This window comes from Cololabis saira, chromosome 23, assembly GCF_033807715.1.
Source record: "Cololabis saira isolate AMF1-May2022 chromosome 23, fColSai1.1, whole genome shotgun sequence".
Taxonomy (NCBI): domain Eukaryota; kingdom Metazoa; phylum Chordata; class Actinopteri; order Beloniformes; family Belonidae; genus Cololabis; species Cololabis saira.
Window position 1 is genome coordinate 30,615,529 of NC_084609.1, and position 19,083 is coordinate 30,634,611.

Below are 19,083 nucleotides of genomic sequence, written 5' to 3' on the forward strand. Positions count from 1 at the left end.
GTTTGCAGGTGAAGCCTCGTGGCTGAAGACCGGTGCAGGAAGGCTCCAGCAACAACGCTGCACACGGCTGACTCAGACTCCACAGCTCCTCACTGCACCCAACCAGTGGACTTAATCAGAATTAATGACAATGCTGCTGCAGAATTTCAATGTGAACAGTTACAGTCAGTCAGACGCTCAGAGCTGCTGGACTATCCGCTCTGCAGAAGTAATCAACCCCAGACAGGCCTCAGCGAGTCACAACTTCACTTCCAGGAGATCGGGAGGATGATGGAGTCATTTGTTTCTCCTCCCGGCCAGCTGCTGCTGGTGGAGGATGTGTGGATCCTCACAGCCGTGTGCAGCTGCAGGTCCAATCACGCACCGGCTCTCATGAAAGACTGACGTTACACAACCACTGTGGATGATGTGGAAATGGGTCCAAAAAGATTCTCACTCTTACTTTTATTTCTGTGCAGACGTCACGACAGATACAGATCAAATCCTGATAATGGATTCTGAATCTTAAGAATCAGAATCAAATCGATTCGTGACATTTGAATGGATCCCCAGCCGAACGCTGAAACCAGCTGAGCGCTGAACCCAGGTGAGTGATTGTGTCGTTCTTACCTTGAAAACTACCGACTGACAGGTAAAGCCAGGTGAGCGCTGGGATGAAGAGCAAGGCAAGCGAGGCCGCCAGGAACTTCCTGCGACCCCGACACATTCCCAGCATCCTCTGGAGCGAAGTAGATGTAAACCGAGGTGAAGTGACCTCTAGGTGGGCAGCAGCTGGGGTCCAGGCCCATTCATGGCTCTGAGGGAGAGGAGACACAAGCAGATGTGTTACATCCTGCAGAGAAAAGACAGGAAAACGGCATCTGCTGTTGCTGGGCTGGAGGGAAGACGCTCCTAGATCCAGACCCCGGTGGTCGGTAGAGGACCAGCAGGAGAATAACCATGGCAACCAAACTCAATATGTACATAAATACGGCATAACATTCGCAAAGAAAACAAATCCTTATCAGCAGGTGCTTTTTGTGTCAGTTAGGCTCCACTTTAGCATTCCCGACACTCGTTTAGTCTTTCAGACAAACTTTCTACTGCCGTTAAACTTTTACCGTTAAAGTCCGAAGCGCCGGATGTTTACGAGGTCTCAGCGAGACGCCTTCAAAATAAAAGCACTAAATATCGGTCTCCTTAATATATAACAAATAAAATAAAAGCTTGGCTTTAAATAACGTTAATGAGACATAAAAAAATAAAAACACATTTATAGAAATACTCATATTAAAAAGGTAATTTACAATTTCCGTTATTTTATTTTATTTTTTTGAAAATTATGTTTCATTATTCATTATTATTATTCATTATTATTACTATTATTATTACTATAGAGAAAATACCACCTTTTAAATGCTGATCTTGTCATTTCATTTAGTTTCAGCTACACCTTTAAATTGAGCTGTGAAAATATTGACATTAAACCGGTCTGGTACAGAAAAGGTTGGGGACCACTATTGTAAAATACTAAATGATATTGGTCATCAATTTTGAACGTGAGTAAAATAAAATAATCTCTCCGTTCATACCACGACTTTTGTTCAGTGGTTCGATGTTTTTGTTTCCTGCGACTCCGATAAGATAAGAAAATGTCAAAGTTAATATCCGTGTCATTCAGGACATTTTCAGCTTTGCTGTGGACATGAAACGGTCTGAAGATGCGTCATCGTTCCTCCACAAAGTCAGGTCTCCAGTTTGGTCTCCATGGTTTCCGCCGTCGTTGAGGCTCGTCTGTTTCCTTCATCTTCTGGTAACAGATCCTTGATAGGGATAAGGACATGTGGTGGACACGTCCAACGTCCCGCCTCCTGGTTCTGTGGCCAGGAGATGAACGTCTACAGCAGGGCTGAGGATTAGGGTTGTCCCCATCAGGATTTTTTAACTCCTGATCCGATCCCGATCACTTGAGTTTGAGTATCTGCCGATCCCGATTTTTCCCGATCCTATCACTTTTTTTGGCTCCCGATACAATTCCGATACTTTTTCCCGATCTGGTACATTTTTGCAATGAATTAAGTAATAAAAAAAAAAGTCCATTCTCTCCAACATGGAAATATATTTATTTTCACTGACTGCATCATTGGATCAAAACAAAGCTTATCAGCACTGGTGCCACAAAATGTATAAACTAAGGCTGGGACTTTAGCGCGTTCATTTCGATTAATTAATTACAGAAAAAATAGCGGGCTAGAAAAAATAGCGCATTTTAATCGCATGAGTTTTTTCCCCTCGGAACGTTTCACACGGATGGCGCACCAATCAACGTGCATTGAGTGTTACAGCGAAGTGCGGCCGTCGTCATAACACAAGCTAAGTTGTTACCCAACACACGTTAAAGATGAATGTAGGAGCCGCATTTAAGTTTATTTACTATTTTTGTTGTTTACTAACAAAATATGAAGTGTGCGCCTTCCTCCTTCCTAAGGTGGAGGACGGCGCTAGTCTTTAAGTTGGTGGTGGTGACGTATGATGGGAAAGGCAGGTACAGCAGGAAACCGTCATTGACCGCAGGATCAGCAGGGGAATGGAACCCTCTGACAACTACTGCTAAGACTCAAGGGGCCTGATTTACTAAAGGTTTGCGTGTGTAAAAACGTGTGCAAACTTGACATCACCCGCAAACCAAAGTGCCAGCTGATCTACTAACAGCGTGCAAAGAGGGCTGCGCCTCTCAAATGCGCAAAATAGCACACGCTATTCATTTAGTACTTTTGCCCTGATGAATAATCAATATGGGGCGTACCCGCCAGAAATCGCTAAATACTGGGAGGGGAAGATGCAAATATCTCCATTTACCAGGCGCAATGAGATTTACCAAGCCTGAAAGTAATTGCGTGGATTGTGATTGCGTCTGTATTTAATACGTTCGAAAGGAAGGTGCTAATCTCCACATGCAAAAGGAGAAATATTTTATTTGAATGTTAAATCGAGTATTATTCAGCAAAAGGTTGCCACAGGAGGCACATTCATTTTTTTTATTTGTGATAATAAATAGATCACGTGTTTTCATGGAGAAAAAAGTGTTTCTTATTGTGCGCCTATATGTTCTGCAGTTGTCATACCCCGGTGTTGTGCCGTATTCAGCACCCCTGCCATGAAAAGCACCCCCTCGTCTGACAAAAATGATATTCTCATTCCGTGTCATGTTCTGTTTAGCGTCCAGTTTTGTGTTAATGATTCATGTTTAAATGCGCTCATGGATTCCACAATAGTCATACTTTCCCACAATCACAGTCACAGATAACAAAAATCGGGTAAATGGTTATTGATGTCATTAATTAATAGCCTGCTTACTGTGTTGTCTTCCATAATATTTGTAAATATATATAATATAAACTCCTAAGTATGTGTTTGTGTGAGTGTGTATATATAAATATATTGAAGTGTCAGTGTGTTGTTTTTTTTCTTGGTCTACTTATCATTGAATATACAAGGGGGTGCTTTTCACGGCAGGGGTGCTGAATACGGCACAGCAATTTGCCTCTTCCACTAATATCTCTAACCCAACTCGTCAAATTTCATTTTGCGCTTGCGACTATATCCTGCTTTCCATCCAGACTCTCCATGGCGCAAAGTTTGCGCCGCAAACCGTAAGACGCGCAACACCTCATTTAAATACTGAGGTTTGCACCTGTTATCAATTGCGCACGCAATCTTAGTTGATCACTTGCAAAACACACAACAACAGCACGCGCAAACTTTTTCAGTGCACACGCAATTTAGTACTCTTTATTTAGGATCTTAGTAAATCGGGCCCAAGGACTCTAATTTCATCTTTATTTACAGTTTGTTATTTTTACAATAAATTCTAAGCATCAGGAAATCACAACGCTCTTTGGATTTATTTAAAGGACAGCTGGGAGTCTGACACACTGCTTAAGCCTTTCCATGTGGCAAGTAAAGAAACAAGGAAAATGCATTAGATTTTTGCCACTACAATTCGTCAATGACGAGCTGTGACTCTTAACTGGAGGACTTTTTGAGGATGAAAGGAAACAGACAACTGAGTGAAATATTGCTCTTTGCTTTATCTCTGTTCAGGCATCTGAAGCAACAGGCAGGTGTTCTTCTGAAAAAAAAAATCTATTTGTTAAATCTCTGCTCAGGCCTCTGAAGTTACAGACAAGTGCTCTGTTTTCTAATGTGTTTCCATGTTCTGGAATGTACTTGAAACAGTTGAAAGTATTTTGTTATATTTAAGTGTTTACAGAAGGTCCTTGACTATAAGCTACCTGTCTCATTCAATGTGCATACTGCATATATTTAATTTACTGCATTTTATAGCAAATTGCACTGATTTGTTCTTGGTGAAGCACCACCATTAAAAAAAATTAACTGTTTCATAAATTGAACATATGTTTTCACTAGTCAATCATTCAGTCGTATACAAAAATCCATTTGAAACAAACAAAAAAAGGAATTTCATTGTTCTCAAGTCTAAAATTGATATGCGATCGAATTATGACAATGGGTAAATTGAAGAGTGGAAAGCATGTTGTTGGTCATTTCTTCTACACGGTTTTTGTCCAAATTGGTATCAGTTTCCAGAACCCAGGTATCGGAATTAGTATGAGAAAGAAAAAGTAGTTTTGGAACTAATAAAAAAGGCCGTTTGCTTGAATCACTCGAGGGAAACCAGCCTTTTGTAAATGAAGCATGATTGCTACCATTACTTTACGTAGCTGTGCGTGCACGCCCCGGCTCCCCAAACTTGAATAAGAACAGCTATTGCTGCAGAGGATTTAACTTCTGGATCAATAAAGTGTCAGTTAAGTGAATACCTGCAACATGAGAACTGCACCACATGAGGTGCGACGCGGGGGTTAGCAGAGCTGGACATGAGTGGCTCTGACCTCACACAAACAAGAGGTGGGGCTTCCTGTTGTGGCTGCAGAGTTGAGGTTTGAAGACCTGGAAGACTGCGATGAAGCTGAATCTGAGCCCACACTCACGACAACCATCTTGGTCCCTGAGTGGTTGCAGCTGCTCAGCTGACCATTGACAGTCACCAACTAGGTAAACGCGTTGGGAAAGGCGATCTTCTGCATTGCCCTGAGCACTTTCTGGGAAACACCTGCCCATGACAACCATCATCTTCCTGCTGACTGCTCTGGTGGTGTCTGCACCAAAATCCTACCTTCAAAATACCTTCAAATCAAAGTCTTTATGACTGAAAGGAGACATTTGTTCACACTGGACTTTGGCTTTGGTAAAATACTAAATGATATTGGTCATCAATTTTGAACGGGAGTAAAATAAAATAATCTCTCTGTTCATACCACGACTTTTGTTCAGTGGTTCGATGTTTTTGTTTCCTGCAACTCCGAAAAGATAAGAAAATGTCAAAGTTAATATCTGTGTCATTGAGGACATTTTCAGCTTTGCTGTGGACATGAAATGGTCTGAAGATGCGTCATCGTTCCTCCACAAAGTCAGGAGCAGTATCTTAGTTTCCGCTGTCTTGAGGCTCGTCTGTTTCCTTCATCTTCTGGTAACAGACCCTTGATAGGGATAAGGACATGTGGTGGACATGTCCAACGACACGCCTCCTGGTTCTGTGGCCAGGAGATGAACGTCTACAGCAGGCCTGAGGATTAGGGTTGTCCCGATCAGTTGCTCCTGGGGCCTGAGGTGTTTTCATCGTGGTTTTAATGCTTTATCTGTTTTTTTTGTTCTTTTCTCTCACCCCCGCAGCGCCACAGCCCCCGCCTCCTCCTAGAACCTTTCCATCAGGCTCCCCGCGCGTTTCCCCGCGGCCCCGTGCAGCCGTGTACTATTGAGCTGTGGACATTACGGTCTTCTATTACCCCACAGTCGAGCCGCGAGGGACGACCTGCCATCCCCTCCAGCACCCCCCTAAAGCTGAGAGCAGGCTGTGGATGTGACGTTCCCTCTGTGCTGGCCTCAGTAGAAGGAATCACACGTGATTGTTTGCACATCTCCAGGTCAGGCAGGCATGTTGTGAGTTTTAGGGGGTACCAGGGTGTTGAAGTCGCATCCCTGGTGGCGGCTGCCGGAGGATGTTGGTCACAGCTGGAGACTCGAGTGGCGTGCTGATGTTCCCTGCCCAAGTAATGTTAAGCATCCGGTCCGTTTGTAGCGGCCCACTTTAAAGCAGTGCTCTGGTGTGGTACATGTCAGATTACAGTGCAGGGAGTCCCAACAGGTTTAATGTAGAAACAAAGATAGTCTTTGCCAAATGAGTGCCTACCTTTCCCAGAATGCAACTCATCTGCTGACGACGCGGCCTCAGATGAAGTACTGTATGTGATGCCAGTTAGGATAGAAGCAGCCTGTAGAGTGTGTGCGTGTGTACTATAGGCGGGAGAGTTACATGAGGCATATAAAGGCGTTTAGAGGCGAGTTCACACAAATCGTCAGGAACAAGGTGTAGAGGGAGAGGCAGCAGCTGCTCTTATACGGATCAGCTTAGTGAGGAGAAGAACCACGGAGCTTTTCCTGATGCTGTAATCACATGGTTTAAACCTGACACATGAAGACGCCTCGTTTCTCCGAAGGCCAAGAGCTCCAATGCTCTACAGCAGCTTGGGTTCGGGTTCCCATCCCGCACGATAGAACCATCAGCAGATTGTTCATATCTGGTTTGGGTCAGGGTCGAATGTCAGTTTTTCCGCGGTGGTATCACAGCTCACTACCACATCTGTCACGAAGTACCCTGAGGCTTTAGAGCAACACATGAGATCCTACGGTCCCCAGGTTTCCCTGCGTTCTGTAGGCGTTACAAAAGACAAGACGACGCTACGATACCGGGCTGAGTCGCTCTGACCTGTCCACGAGGAGAATGTTGGTGAATTCTGAAAACCAAAGACGTGACAACGGTTTTGTACCAGCGTCCACCTTAAGACCCATTTGCAGAAAAACAGGAGACAGAACACCACCTGAAACTCTCGCCTGGTATCTTCAATGTCAGGACACCTTTCAAGTGATGGGACAAGGAAACGTCACAAAGTGGTGAAAAACTTTACTCCTCAAAGTTTTTGTGTTGGCCGCTGGCTGGAATGATAAAAAAAAAAGGATGTACCGTATTTTCTGGACTATAAGCCGCTACTTTTTTCATAGGTTTTGAACCATGCGGCTTATACAAAGGTGCAGCTTATAGTCCAGAAAATACGGTATACAGTAAACCCTCGTAGACCGATGTTGAAAAGATCGATTTTCCGATTCTAAATCGATTCTCATATTAATTACTAAAAATCGATTCATATGTCTAAAGATAGATTTTTTTATTATTTTTTTTCATCATTACATTACAACTTTTGATATTTTTTTGTTTATGCCCAAAGAAGGAATGTTTTGTTGGACATGAGAATAACTAGTGCCATGTTTTTGCCTTTAAATATGTTTAAAGGTATGAAAACATTAAAGTTTTCAGCTATAATTGCATAAATTGTCTATATTTCATTACTTTATATACTGTCTTGGGGTTGCATTTGCATAAAATGGTAAAAACCAAATTCTCAAAAATAAATAACCAAAATAGACCGAAAATGGAAAAGTTTAAAACAGAATGTGTGAAAAAATAAAAACGATTTCATAGGGCTTCTGTTTGCTGCCCTGGATCTGTTTAACCCAGGGGGTACTGCACCGCGGCGAAATGGAGTGGAAGAGAAGTCCGAAAGATTCACGACGGCGTCACGGCAACGGTGTAGGCTCTGCGTTGGTTTAATGCAGAACCATAAATCAAGCTTTACAGAGCAGAGATGTGACCTGGTAGACGACTTCTTCCACGTGAACCCGGCCCCTTTTCCTTCCCGAGACAAAAGTCCAGCCAGGGTTCTGTGAGGCCCGTTTCCATGGACATTCACACACGGCTCTGTGAGGAACTGCTGTTTTGGTGGGGGTGGCTGTGGAGGAGGATCTACTGCACAGATGAAGCTATTAATCAGAATCAGCTCTGAGGTGGAGGCTCGCAGGGGAAACAACAGTGCATTACTGAAGCATTTATCTTCGAGGGGATCGTTTCTCCGCTTCATCTCTTTGGGGGTAAAAGTTCTTTCTTCCCATCAATAGGTAAACACACCAGTTCACGATAAGTTATGACTGCAACACCTCCCACTGGTGGGTTGATGAGGAGTCACCACGGGCCAGATGGAGGAGATGATGCACTTCCCCACCTGGGATGTAGTTGCTGATCACAGCCTCCGTGGTTCATGCTTGTGGAGCCGTTTGGTTTCTAGGACATGGTTTAGGAGACGATGGGGGCCAGTTGTTCAGGGGACGGAGTCCAGGAGGACTGAATATCACGGCTGATAAAGGTCAGCTAACCCGAACCAATCACTTCCGTGGCCACAGGTGTATAGCACCTGGGCACGAGTGTTTATACAACTATTTATGGCACTTTTCCACTAGCACCTACTCAGTCCGCTCGACTCGACTCGCCTTGGCGCTTTAGGGGTCTAACGTGCTGAGTAGATACTTTTTCTGTAACTACGCTGTCAAGATTCTAAGTGGCTGAGTCGGCTGTATCTGACATCATCACTCTACAGGCCACTGATTGGTCGGGGGGTTGGAGTCAGACGTCTGAGTCAGGAGGAGGAAATCAGAGAAAGAGACTCTGACGGATTCTGGTTCATTTTATTCAACCAATGGCAGCAAAAGTCTGTTTCATGATCCAACTCTGAGGTGCAGATGTTCATAAACCTGGTGCTGAGGAGAGAATTAAAAAGGGATCTAGACGGGCGATAAGGAACGACCAGATCTATCAGGAGCTCTGTCTCTTCATAGCTGCTCACGGCTCCAGCTGACTTTTCAGCAGCGCCGAGACAAACTAAAAAGCTTCTTGAAGCTTCTCTCTCTCTCATTTTTTAACTTGTTATCGAACACAAGTCACAGATCCAGCAGCACATCTATCATCTCCTCCAGGTTCTACATCTTTAGTGTTGTTGTCTTCTTCGTTTGGATCACACAATCAAATACGTCACAGCAGCTTCGCTCCAACCCTTTCTGCTCCAGGTGCTGAATTGTTATGGAAAAGAAACCAGGCCGAATTGAGATGAGTAGAGCCGAGTAGGTGCTGGTGGAAAAGTGCCATTGTACACCTGACGTCATCAGCTCAGGTGTACAATGAAGACTCACAAATGCTGCTTTTCACCTTCATGTTCTTCTCAGTCACATGAGAACTATGAGACACTGATGAAGTCAAACCGGAAACATCTACTAAGAGTTCCTGCTGAAGGAAACATCTACTGAGGGTTCCACAGAGATCATGGGGGTACTTAGCATTGACCCCTTTTTATTTTCGGCTTCATTTTTGTTAGATGAATAATGACCCTGACTGTCCGTGACAGTTTCATCAGTGATGGAGGTGGAGAGCAGCTCCTCCACCCATACGCTGGTGGCTCTGACCGAGTAAATCAGCGGAGCAGTAGGTACAACAGGCTTGTTTGCTGTTCCAGCCGACGTCCCCCCGAGAGCCGCCCTCCACACTCATTACTGAAGATAAACACACACACGCATCCAGGGACACACTCGTCATCATCCACACACTGAAACCTCCGTGCCGACCGAGTCCGGGTGAACTGAGCATGTGCAGAAGCTCTCATCTGTGCTTTCATCATTTCCAACGTTGCTTTTATCACGAGGGAAAACCTTCATCTCCTCTCAAGTATAAATTGAAGGCTACTGATCGCAGTCTCACCATATTACTCTCCTGAGGTCTGAAAGAACATCAAAAACATAGCAGTCACCATGGCAACAGGTATTTCTATGTCTCTTAGAATCAATGACGGTGGCCTTTCATCCACATCGGTCTGTTACAGTAGAGGCCCGGTCAAAATGATCAAGACTAACAGCCACCCACTGGCAGGAAATATTCATCCATAAGCATCAATTCTATCTTCATTTCTGAAGTCTGTGACGGTAATTACCAGCACTACAAGCACGTTGCTGAGTAATCTTTCTCACTGCAAACCGTTCAGACACCGTTTATAGTAGGCCCGTGTTGAAAAAATAAAATAAAAGGGATTTTCCGATTCTAAATCGATTCTCATATTAATTCCTAAAAATCGGAATTAATATGAGAGTCGGCTGCAGGTGCTGCAGGATCCAGAAAGTGTTTCTCCGGTGATGGAGGCCGGGATCTAGACCGGTCTCTCCTCCTGCGGATGCAACTTTGCTCTTTATTTCTCACGTTTGCACCTCGATAATCCCGTTGGAACAACTTGTCTTTATTTCTGCAGCGGAGGAATCAGATCGTGTTGCTTCATGATTTAAATATGAATTTATGTTGTTCACATTGTTATACTTATAAGAGAGGTGATGGCGGACATCCAAAATGTGTAAGACTCAATAAACGTGTACATTGGTCTTAATCCGTCAGTATATAATACGTGTGACAGTAAAGCGGAACGAGGAGCCGTTTTTTGTGGTGTCGGTTCTTAAAATACAAACAGGAAAAGGAGTGTAATGATGCACTAATGCTGCCCATAAACATTCACAATCCCTTACGATCATAATAAAACCACAACTCTTCACGGAATGCAACACAAAGCAAAGAACAACAATACCCATAATGCAGTGCAGCTGAAATCAGAAGAAATGCCTCCAAATAAATTATTTTTTCCAGGCCTCAACTTTGGACAGGACTGTCTCCAGCTCACAGCCGATGTTTTTTTTATTTGTTTTACTTGTTTTTGCAAGTTCCTTGTTAAGATGAGCGTTTTTTAATGGATATTTATCCTCATATTCAAATATATCTACTTGAGGGAGGAGACAGGGCGGAGAGTTGTGCTCCCGCAGGTGCACTCAAATCCACATTGATTGTGATGTTCAAAGAAACCTGCGTGGATTTGGGCGTACGCACAGTTTTGTACATCTGAATTTTGTTTTGTGTACGCAAGAATTCCACGCACGGATTCACGTTGAAATCCATGCACTCTTTCTATACGAGGCCCCTGGTGCTTCCACCACCACGTGGTGTGAAATCAGTAACTAGACTCTTCTCCTGCATTGGTCCCCGATGGTGGAAGGACCTTCCAAACTCTGTCTGATCTGCAGGGTCTGAACCTACTTTTAAGAGCAAGCTAAAGACTCAGGGGCCTAATTTAAAATGGACTGCGTAGGAGTCATACTAAAAGTGCACGTACACCCAAAAGCCGAAAATGCCGGGCGCAAAAAAAAATCCGGATCCATAAAACCGCGTGCACGCACACTTGCACACAATGTTTGCTTTATAAATCACAGTTCAGCTGGAAGGCTGCGCAGCTGAATCCGCCTCATATCCCGCCCTCTACACGCCCACTTTTTACCTTAAAAGCGTAATGCAAAGTAGTATTTGCATATGAATGAGCCTGCTGAGCATGCGCAGTGGCTTCCTGCAGCCTGTTTGGCGTCAGAATGAATGAGACGGGTCCAGCCACCATGCCACTGAATTTCACTGAGATCTGAGATCTAGATGTTGTGGATGAGGTGGAGGACAGGAAAACGACAGTATTTGGTGGTGACAGTAAAAGTAGAAAGAGTATATAAATAGTATAAAATAAAGCGAGTGAGTGGCAGCACGTCGTTGCTGCGCTAAACGCCGTGAGTGCCACCAAGGGCGCAATTTCCACTGGGGACAGGGGGAACATGCCCCCCCCCACTTTTCAAAATCATGTTTTTGTCCCCCCCCACTTTTTACAGTTTAAAAAACTAAACTAAACTAAAACTAAACTAAACTAGTTTAAAAACAGCCTGTAATTGCAAATCATCAAGACACCCCATGCGAAGGCGATGCGAAGACGGCACGGCATTTAAAAAAAAAAAAAAAGATATATATATTCTAGCACTGGCATGGCAGCACCTGTGTCCAACCGGACTACCACCAGTCTGACCAGTATGATCCAGCTGGAGCCTCCTATGTGATTTTGTGCTTGTGTTGTTCTCTCAGATGTAAGTCGCTTTGGATAAAAGCGTCTGCTAAATGACAGTACGAGTAGTAGGAAGAGGAGAAAACAGAGGGAAAACAGAAACGGGACAAAGCTGAACAACAGCCATGAGAAGAACCGAGGCTCCAGACCAGCGCTGAACCCTCAGCCTCCCGAGAGTTTTTAGCTGGTCAGCTGTTCGCCATCGCCGCTGCTGCAGTCTGATTGGTGGCGTCCTCCCTGGGATCACGATGCAACATCTCGCGTCCCCGGCCCCGGCCCACCCACATTATTCACTGGCCCACCCACATTACTCACTGGCCCTCGCAGCCAACTTTGATCAAAATACATGTTTCACATAAACATATTCTAAAAAGTTATATGAGAAAACTAGGGCTGGGGATCCAAATGTCAAGAATCGATTTGATTCCGATTCTTAAGATTCAGAATCGATTATCACGCTTTGATTCGATCCGATTCTATTCCGATATTGATTTGGGTTAGTGTTATTAAAACAGTTTTTTCAGCTGTTGCATGAATTATATGACTGTAGTTCTGCAACTTATTAATACTAGTATTATATTGAGATTCAACAGCAAGTCTTGGAAGCTAATGCTGTGTGTGTGTGTGTGTGTGTGTGTGTGTGTATGTATGTGTCTGTGTGTGTATATGTGTGTACACGTGTATATGTGTGTGTGTGTGTGTGTGTATATGTATGTATGTGTATGTGTGTGTGTGTGTGTGTGTGTGTGAATATGTGTATATACGTGTGTGTATGGGTATATGTGTGTATATGTATGTATGTGTATGTGTGTGTGTGTGTGTGTGTGTGTGTATATATATGTATGTATGTGTATGTGTGTGTGTGTATCTCTGTGTGTGTGTATGTATGTATGTATGTATGTATATATATATATATATATATATATATATATATATATATATATATATATATATATATATATATATATATATATATATATATATATGTCTGTGTGTGTGTGTGTGTGTGTGTGTATCTCTCTGTTTGTGTGTGTGTGAGCAGTCACCTGCTGCAGACAGGAGGATCACACAGTTGCTCTGAATAAATCAGCAGTCAGAGCCGCTGGTCTGGTTGTGGTTCCGGTTCGGTCCCGTTAGGTCCGTCAGGACTGCAAAGTAGTTCCATGTATCCAGAGCGGTCCGGTGGTGTTCATCCGCCCCGGCACCGCCGCCCCAGACGGTCGGCTGGCCGGAGCTGAGGGACCGCGGAGAGCCGGCGGGGCTCCGCGGACAGGCGGGGGTGAAGACTCCGACCCAGGGACAGCGTTCCCGGCCCCGGCTCCCGTGTCGTCCGCGTCCTGCTGGAGCGTCTGAGCGGTCGGCCTCAACACAACACCTCTTTCTTCCTGACGGGCGGTCAGCGACCAATCACAGCGCCGGACTCATCCCGACGAGCGGCCGGCGACCAATCACAGCGCCGGACTCATCCTGCCCAGTGGCCAGCGACCAATCAGAGGGCGGGATACGGAACCGGGAGCAAGGAAGAGAGGGAGCGGATCTGAAGGATTAAAGCGTCTGAGATTCCTGCTTCCAGACAGATGCAGGTCTGGCCTGGCTGCTCCACCACAGAGCTTAAAGAAACCCGCTCAGAGAATAAAGCTGACATAAGAAACAATCATAGATGTTATTTTACATCATAACTTAGAACAATACAGAAATAAAGTTACAATACGACGATGAAGAAATAATTATTTACCAGGATCAACGGGCTGCTTAGGTGTGATCAGTACTGGAGTTGGGGGGGGGGGGGGGGGGGGGTGAGGGGGATGGCATCCGCCCCTGAAATAAAAACGTTCCAAATCATCCCCCCTGTTAAACTGTCATCCCCCCTTTCCATCCCTTATGTCATTTCATCCATGTGAGTGAATGTGGTTTTACTGCTATTTCAACATTTAGAGTCATCATCAGAAAAATAACACCAGAAAAATAACTTATTTGACAATTTTCACCTGTTTCAAGTAAATTTTCACTTGAAATAAGTAGGAAAATCTGCCAGTGGGACAAGATTTATCTTCTCATTACAAGCAACAAAATCTTGTTCCACTGGCAGATTTTCTACTTATTTCAAGTGAAAATCTACTTGAAACAGGTGAAAATTGTTGTTTTTTCCAGTGATGAGTCTTGTTTTAAGTGTAATGAGAATTTTTTTACTAAAATTAGACATTTTAACTAGAAATAAGACAAATATTCTTGTTAAGATTTTGAGTTTTTGCAGTGATCCATTTTACTTATCCTGTGAAGGACAGAGTCATATTGATAAGTTCACAAAACTGATTTTTATTGCTGTATTGCTTTGTATTGATGTATTAAGTATTTCTGCAGGTGTTTGGTCAGTGCTATTATTTGTAATTATTTGTATTATTTGTAATATATATATATATATATATATATATATATATATATAAATATATATATATATATATATATATATATATACCTTTAAATGTGTGTATATATGCGTATATATATATATATATATATATATATATATATATATATATATATATATATATATATATATATATATATATATATATATATATACATATATATATATATTGTAATCAGCACAAATTATCTGTCCCCATATGATGAAATCCACCTTCCCCCCTGATTTTTTTTAAAACTCCAGTACTGGGTGTGATGACTGTGACCGAGGGTATAAGGACATGCAGATGGACATTAATGATCCATTCTCTGTGACGCGCAGCACAGCTGTCAGTCACATCTGGACCAATGTTTAGTGAGTGGAATGACAAGGCTGTTGGACTGTCATCTACTACGGGACACAAATCCTTCCAAACCTCAGTATTGTTGCGAGACAGCCTCCTGAAACCTGCAGGCTTCTGAAAAACCAGACAGTCTTAATCATGATCAGAGATGTTACACAGATTGCACGACCCTGCATGACCCTGTTAATCCTGTTTTTGTTCATCCGGAATTCTTCATCTACAGTTTATTTGAACGGACGGTTATCCTGAGGTGGGGTTAGGGTTAGGGTTACGGTACTGTAGACAACGGGGGGTTAGGTTACCGTGGAGATAACAGATGGGAGTTAGGGTACTGTAGACAACAGGCAGTTTCCAGCTTAGCTCAGTTATGTCCCAGTTAATTAACATCCATCCATCAATCCATCTGTACATCAATCTGTACGTCCATCCATCCAATCAATTCATCTGTACATCCATCCATTCATCCATCCATCCATCCATCCGGCTGTACATATATTCATCCATCTATCCATCTGTACATCCATCCATCCACCTGCCCATCTGTACATCTATCCATCCATCTCTACATGCATTCATCCATCCATCCATCCTTACATCCATCTGTACATCCATCCATCCATTCATCCATAAATCCATCCATACATCCATCCATCAATCCATTCATCCGTCCATCTGTACATCCATCCATCTGTACATCCATCCATCCGTTCATCCATAAATCCATTCATACATCCATCCATCAATCCATGCATCCATCCATCTGCCCATCTGTACATCTATCTATCCATCTCCACATTCATTCATCCATCCATCTGTCCATCCATACATCCATCTGTACATCCATCCATCCATCCATCCATCCGTCCATCCATCCATCCATCCATCCATCCATCCATCCATCCATCCATCCATCCTTCCATCCATCCATCCATCCATCCATCCATCCATCCATCCATCCATCCATCCATCCATCCATCCATCCATCCATCCATCCATCCTCTAAACACTCTTCTTCCATCTCATGCTCTAAGGTTGTCCTGGAGCATCTCTGGGACAACCTTGCATCTCTGCAGACCCCTCACACCCAGGACCTGGACCAGGACCAGGACCAGACCCCTCACACCCAGGACACAATCTGGTTGAACTCCTCCCCTCTGGACGGCGCTACAGAGCACTGGACGCCAAAAACCTCCAGACTCAGAGACAGTTTCTTCCCCCAAGCTGTTGCTCTGATGAACTCTCATCCCTCATAGAGTCTCAGAGTGATCAACCACTGTGCAATAATAATAATAATTAAAGCTGCAAGCAGTGATGAACGGGCCCTCGCACTCACGGCCACCGCCCCCCATAAGCATATCAGAAATGACACCACCCACGACTTCCTATGTCAAACCATTCAAAAGTTATAGCAGAAAAAAGGGACAACCAATCAGAAGAATGGGCGGGGTTAATTCAGGCCAATGAAGGTCAAGGACTCATTACAGAGTCCGATGACACCACCCACGACTCTCTATGTCAAACCATTCCAAAGTTATAGCAGAAAATCGGGACAACCAATCAGAAGAAGGGGCGGGGCTAATTAAGGCCAAAGAAGCTTGAGGACTCAATACAGAGTCTGATGACACCACCCACTACTCTCTATGTCAAAACATTCAAAAGTTATAGCAGGAAATAGGGACAACCAATCAGAAGAAAGGGCGGGGCTAATTTTCACCAATTATGGTCAAGGACTCAATACCGAGTCCCATGACACCACCCACGACTCTTTATGTCAAACCATTCAAAAGTTATGGGAGAGAATAGTATTCTAGGGGGCGCTGTTGAGCCGTTAGGCCACGCCCATTAATGCAAACCATGAAATATCAAATTTATCGCCAGGCCTGGCTTGCATGCAAAATTTGGTGACTATCAAATATGGACCAATCAGATGAAGGGGGGGCGTCGCCACGGTAGCACTTTTGAAAGAGAAAAGTAATGCGCGTAGTCGCAGGATGGAGACGCAAATTTTGAAGTATAACACAGCTGGGTGCACATTACGGTTCGGGCCGTATTAATTGCAGAAGGAATGGCATAAATTGCGCCAAAATTACACAATTCATTCAAAATGGTCCTGTACGGTTTCGGGCATGACGCCAAGAGACTTTTCTTTAAGTTGTGCCATGATACAGGTGTGTACCGATTTTCGTGCATGTATGTCAAACCATATCGTGGGGCTTGAGGCACAAAGTTTTCTAGGGGGCGCTGTTGAGCCATTTTGCCACGCCCATTAATGCAAACCATGAAATATCAAATTTATCGCCAGGCCTGGCTTGCGTGCAAAATTTGGTGACTTTTTGGGCACGTGCAATTTTCACCAATTAAGGTCAAGGACTCAAAACACTGATGACACCACCCATGACTCTTTATGTCAAAACATTCAAAAGTTATGGCAGAAAAGAGGAACTATCAAATATCGACCAATCAGAAGAAGGGGCAGGGCTAATTTGCACCAATGAAGGTCAAGTACTCATTACCGAGTCCGATGACACCATCCACGAGTCTTTATGTCAAACCATTCAAAAGTTATGGCAGAAAATAGGGACTAAATATTGACCATTCAGAAGAGGGGGAGGAGCTAATTCAGGCCAATGAAGGTCAAGTACTCAATACCGAGTCCGATAACACCACCCAGGACTCTCTATTTGAAACCATTCAAAAGTTATGGCAGAAAGTAGGAACTATATCATATGGACCAATCAGATGAAGGGGGGAGCCATTTTGCCACGCCCACTAATGCAAACCATTAAATATCAAATTTTTCGCCAGGCCTGGCTTGCCTGCAAAATTTGGTAACTTTTGGGGCACGTTTAGGGGGGGAGAAAAGGCCCTCCTTTCGTCAGAAGTAAGAAAGAAAGAAAAATTTCTACAGATACAATAAGGCCTTCGCACTGTAAGTGCTCGGGCCCTAATAATAATAACCACAATCATATGCTGTAACAATGCACCTTTCAATAACCATGACTACCTCATACTGCTGCATCTTTCTGGACTAAATGGACTTGGAAATAATGTATTTTCTCCACAATTCTCTTCAAACTCTAGATTTTCCTTAATTAGAACCATTACCATATTCCCACCATTTAAAAATTAAATAAAAGGAACAAAAACTGAAAGAGAAGATAAAATGAACGTGTCTGTGACTGCTCATGAAGCATACCCAGTTTCATTATATTTCATCTTTAGAGCAGTGTCATGTTATGAAGAGAATTTTGATTGGAGAGTCCATCGGCCCGTTTCCATGATGCACTAATTCAGAAACTCCAGAATATCAAGTAAACATTTTCTCTCTTCCAGGAAGTGGTTTTTCAGACGGGCCGATAATCCACTTATTCACAAAAGTGTAATGGAAATGTCTTTTGGGAATTTCCTCGTCTCTTGCATATTTGTTGGTACAGCAGTGTGTTTATATTTACTATTGCATTGTCAACTCTGTTTTTCTGTTTGTCTTCCTCTTTTTAAATGTCATGAGCTGTTTGACAACTGATTTTCCCCAGAGGGGACAATAAAGGTTTCAATCAATCAATCAATGGTTGGATATGACGTAGTCGGTCGATCTGAAGTCATCAACATCTAGTTTCAGCTGTTTTTGTCCTCATTGATACGATGTAGTTGTCCTGTAACATTAACTTAATCTTTATATCTACATCAGGGGTCCGTTTCACAAAGCAGGTTCAACAAACTCTGAGTCTAATCCTGAACTCTTAGTTGATCTACTCTGAGATCGGAAACTCTGAGTTTTCGGTTCCAGAACAGCGGTTTAGAGTTAATTTACTCAACTCTAAGTAGTTTCACCTGGAGTTAAGCTCGTGCGCCACAACTATAAAAAGCCAGCATCAATAGAGCCCCAATTCGACAACTCACCATGGCAGCCGGCGACAACAAAAGATCCACCTACTTTTTTTTTTATTTTTTTTTAACTCTATTTAACATTTCAATTTACAAAATCCCTTTGAGGAAACATTAGTTTGCGTCTGAAGATCCACATACTTCACGCCACTGGAGTTAGAAGTGTTAATACGTGTGTATTGCGAGTATGAGAGCATATTTCGGAAAAAAAACACATTAATTGCCACACACCGTAATTGGGAATTAAAAGTTGCGTTCCGTATTGAACCAATACAGACACATATTATGCTCTTATTTATTCATGTAATAATATACAGGTGGAGGTCGAAAAATTTGAATATATTGCAAAACTTCATTCGTACTAAATTCAACTTAAAGTGAAACAAATATTATTTCCCACTACATGCAAAGTGAGATATTTCAAGCCTTTATTTGTTATAATTTTGATGATTAGCCTATGGCTCACAGTTTATGAAAACCCCAAATAAAAAATCTCAAAAAATTAGAATATATTATGA

The 19,083-nt window shown here is 43.1% G+C and overlaps 1 protein-coding gene across 1 annotated transcript in view; it reads right to left on the bottom strand.

The window, feature by feature from the left end:
- large1 (LARGE xylosyl- and glucuronyltransferase 1) overlaps positions 1–13,284 on the bottom strand; it is a 72,656-nt gene extending 59,372 nt beyond the window's left edge. The window contains exons 1-2 of the mRNA XM_061714738.1: positions 12,956–13,284; positions 610–796 (exon numbers count right to left, since the gene is read on the bottom strand). Of these exons, the coding sequence (XP_061570722.1) occupies positions 610–715 (106 nt within the window). The 5' untranslated portion in view covers positions 716–796; positions 12,956–13,284. The remainder of the gene's footprint in view (positions 1–609; positions 797–12,955) is intronic.
- Between the last annotated feature and the right edge of the window lie 5,799 nt (positions 13,285–19,083).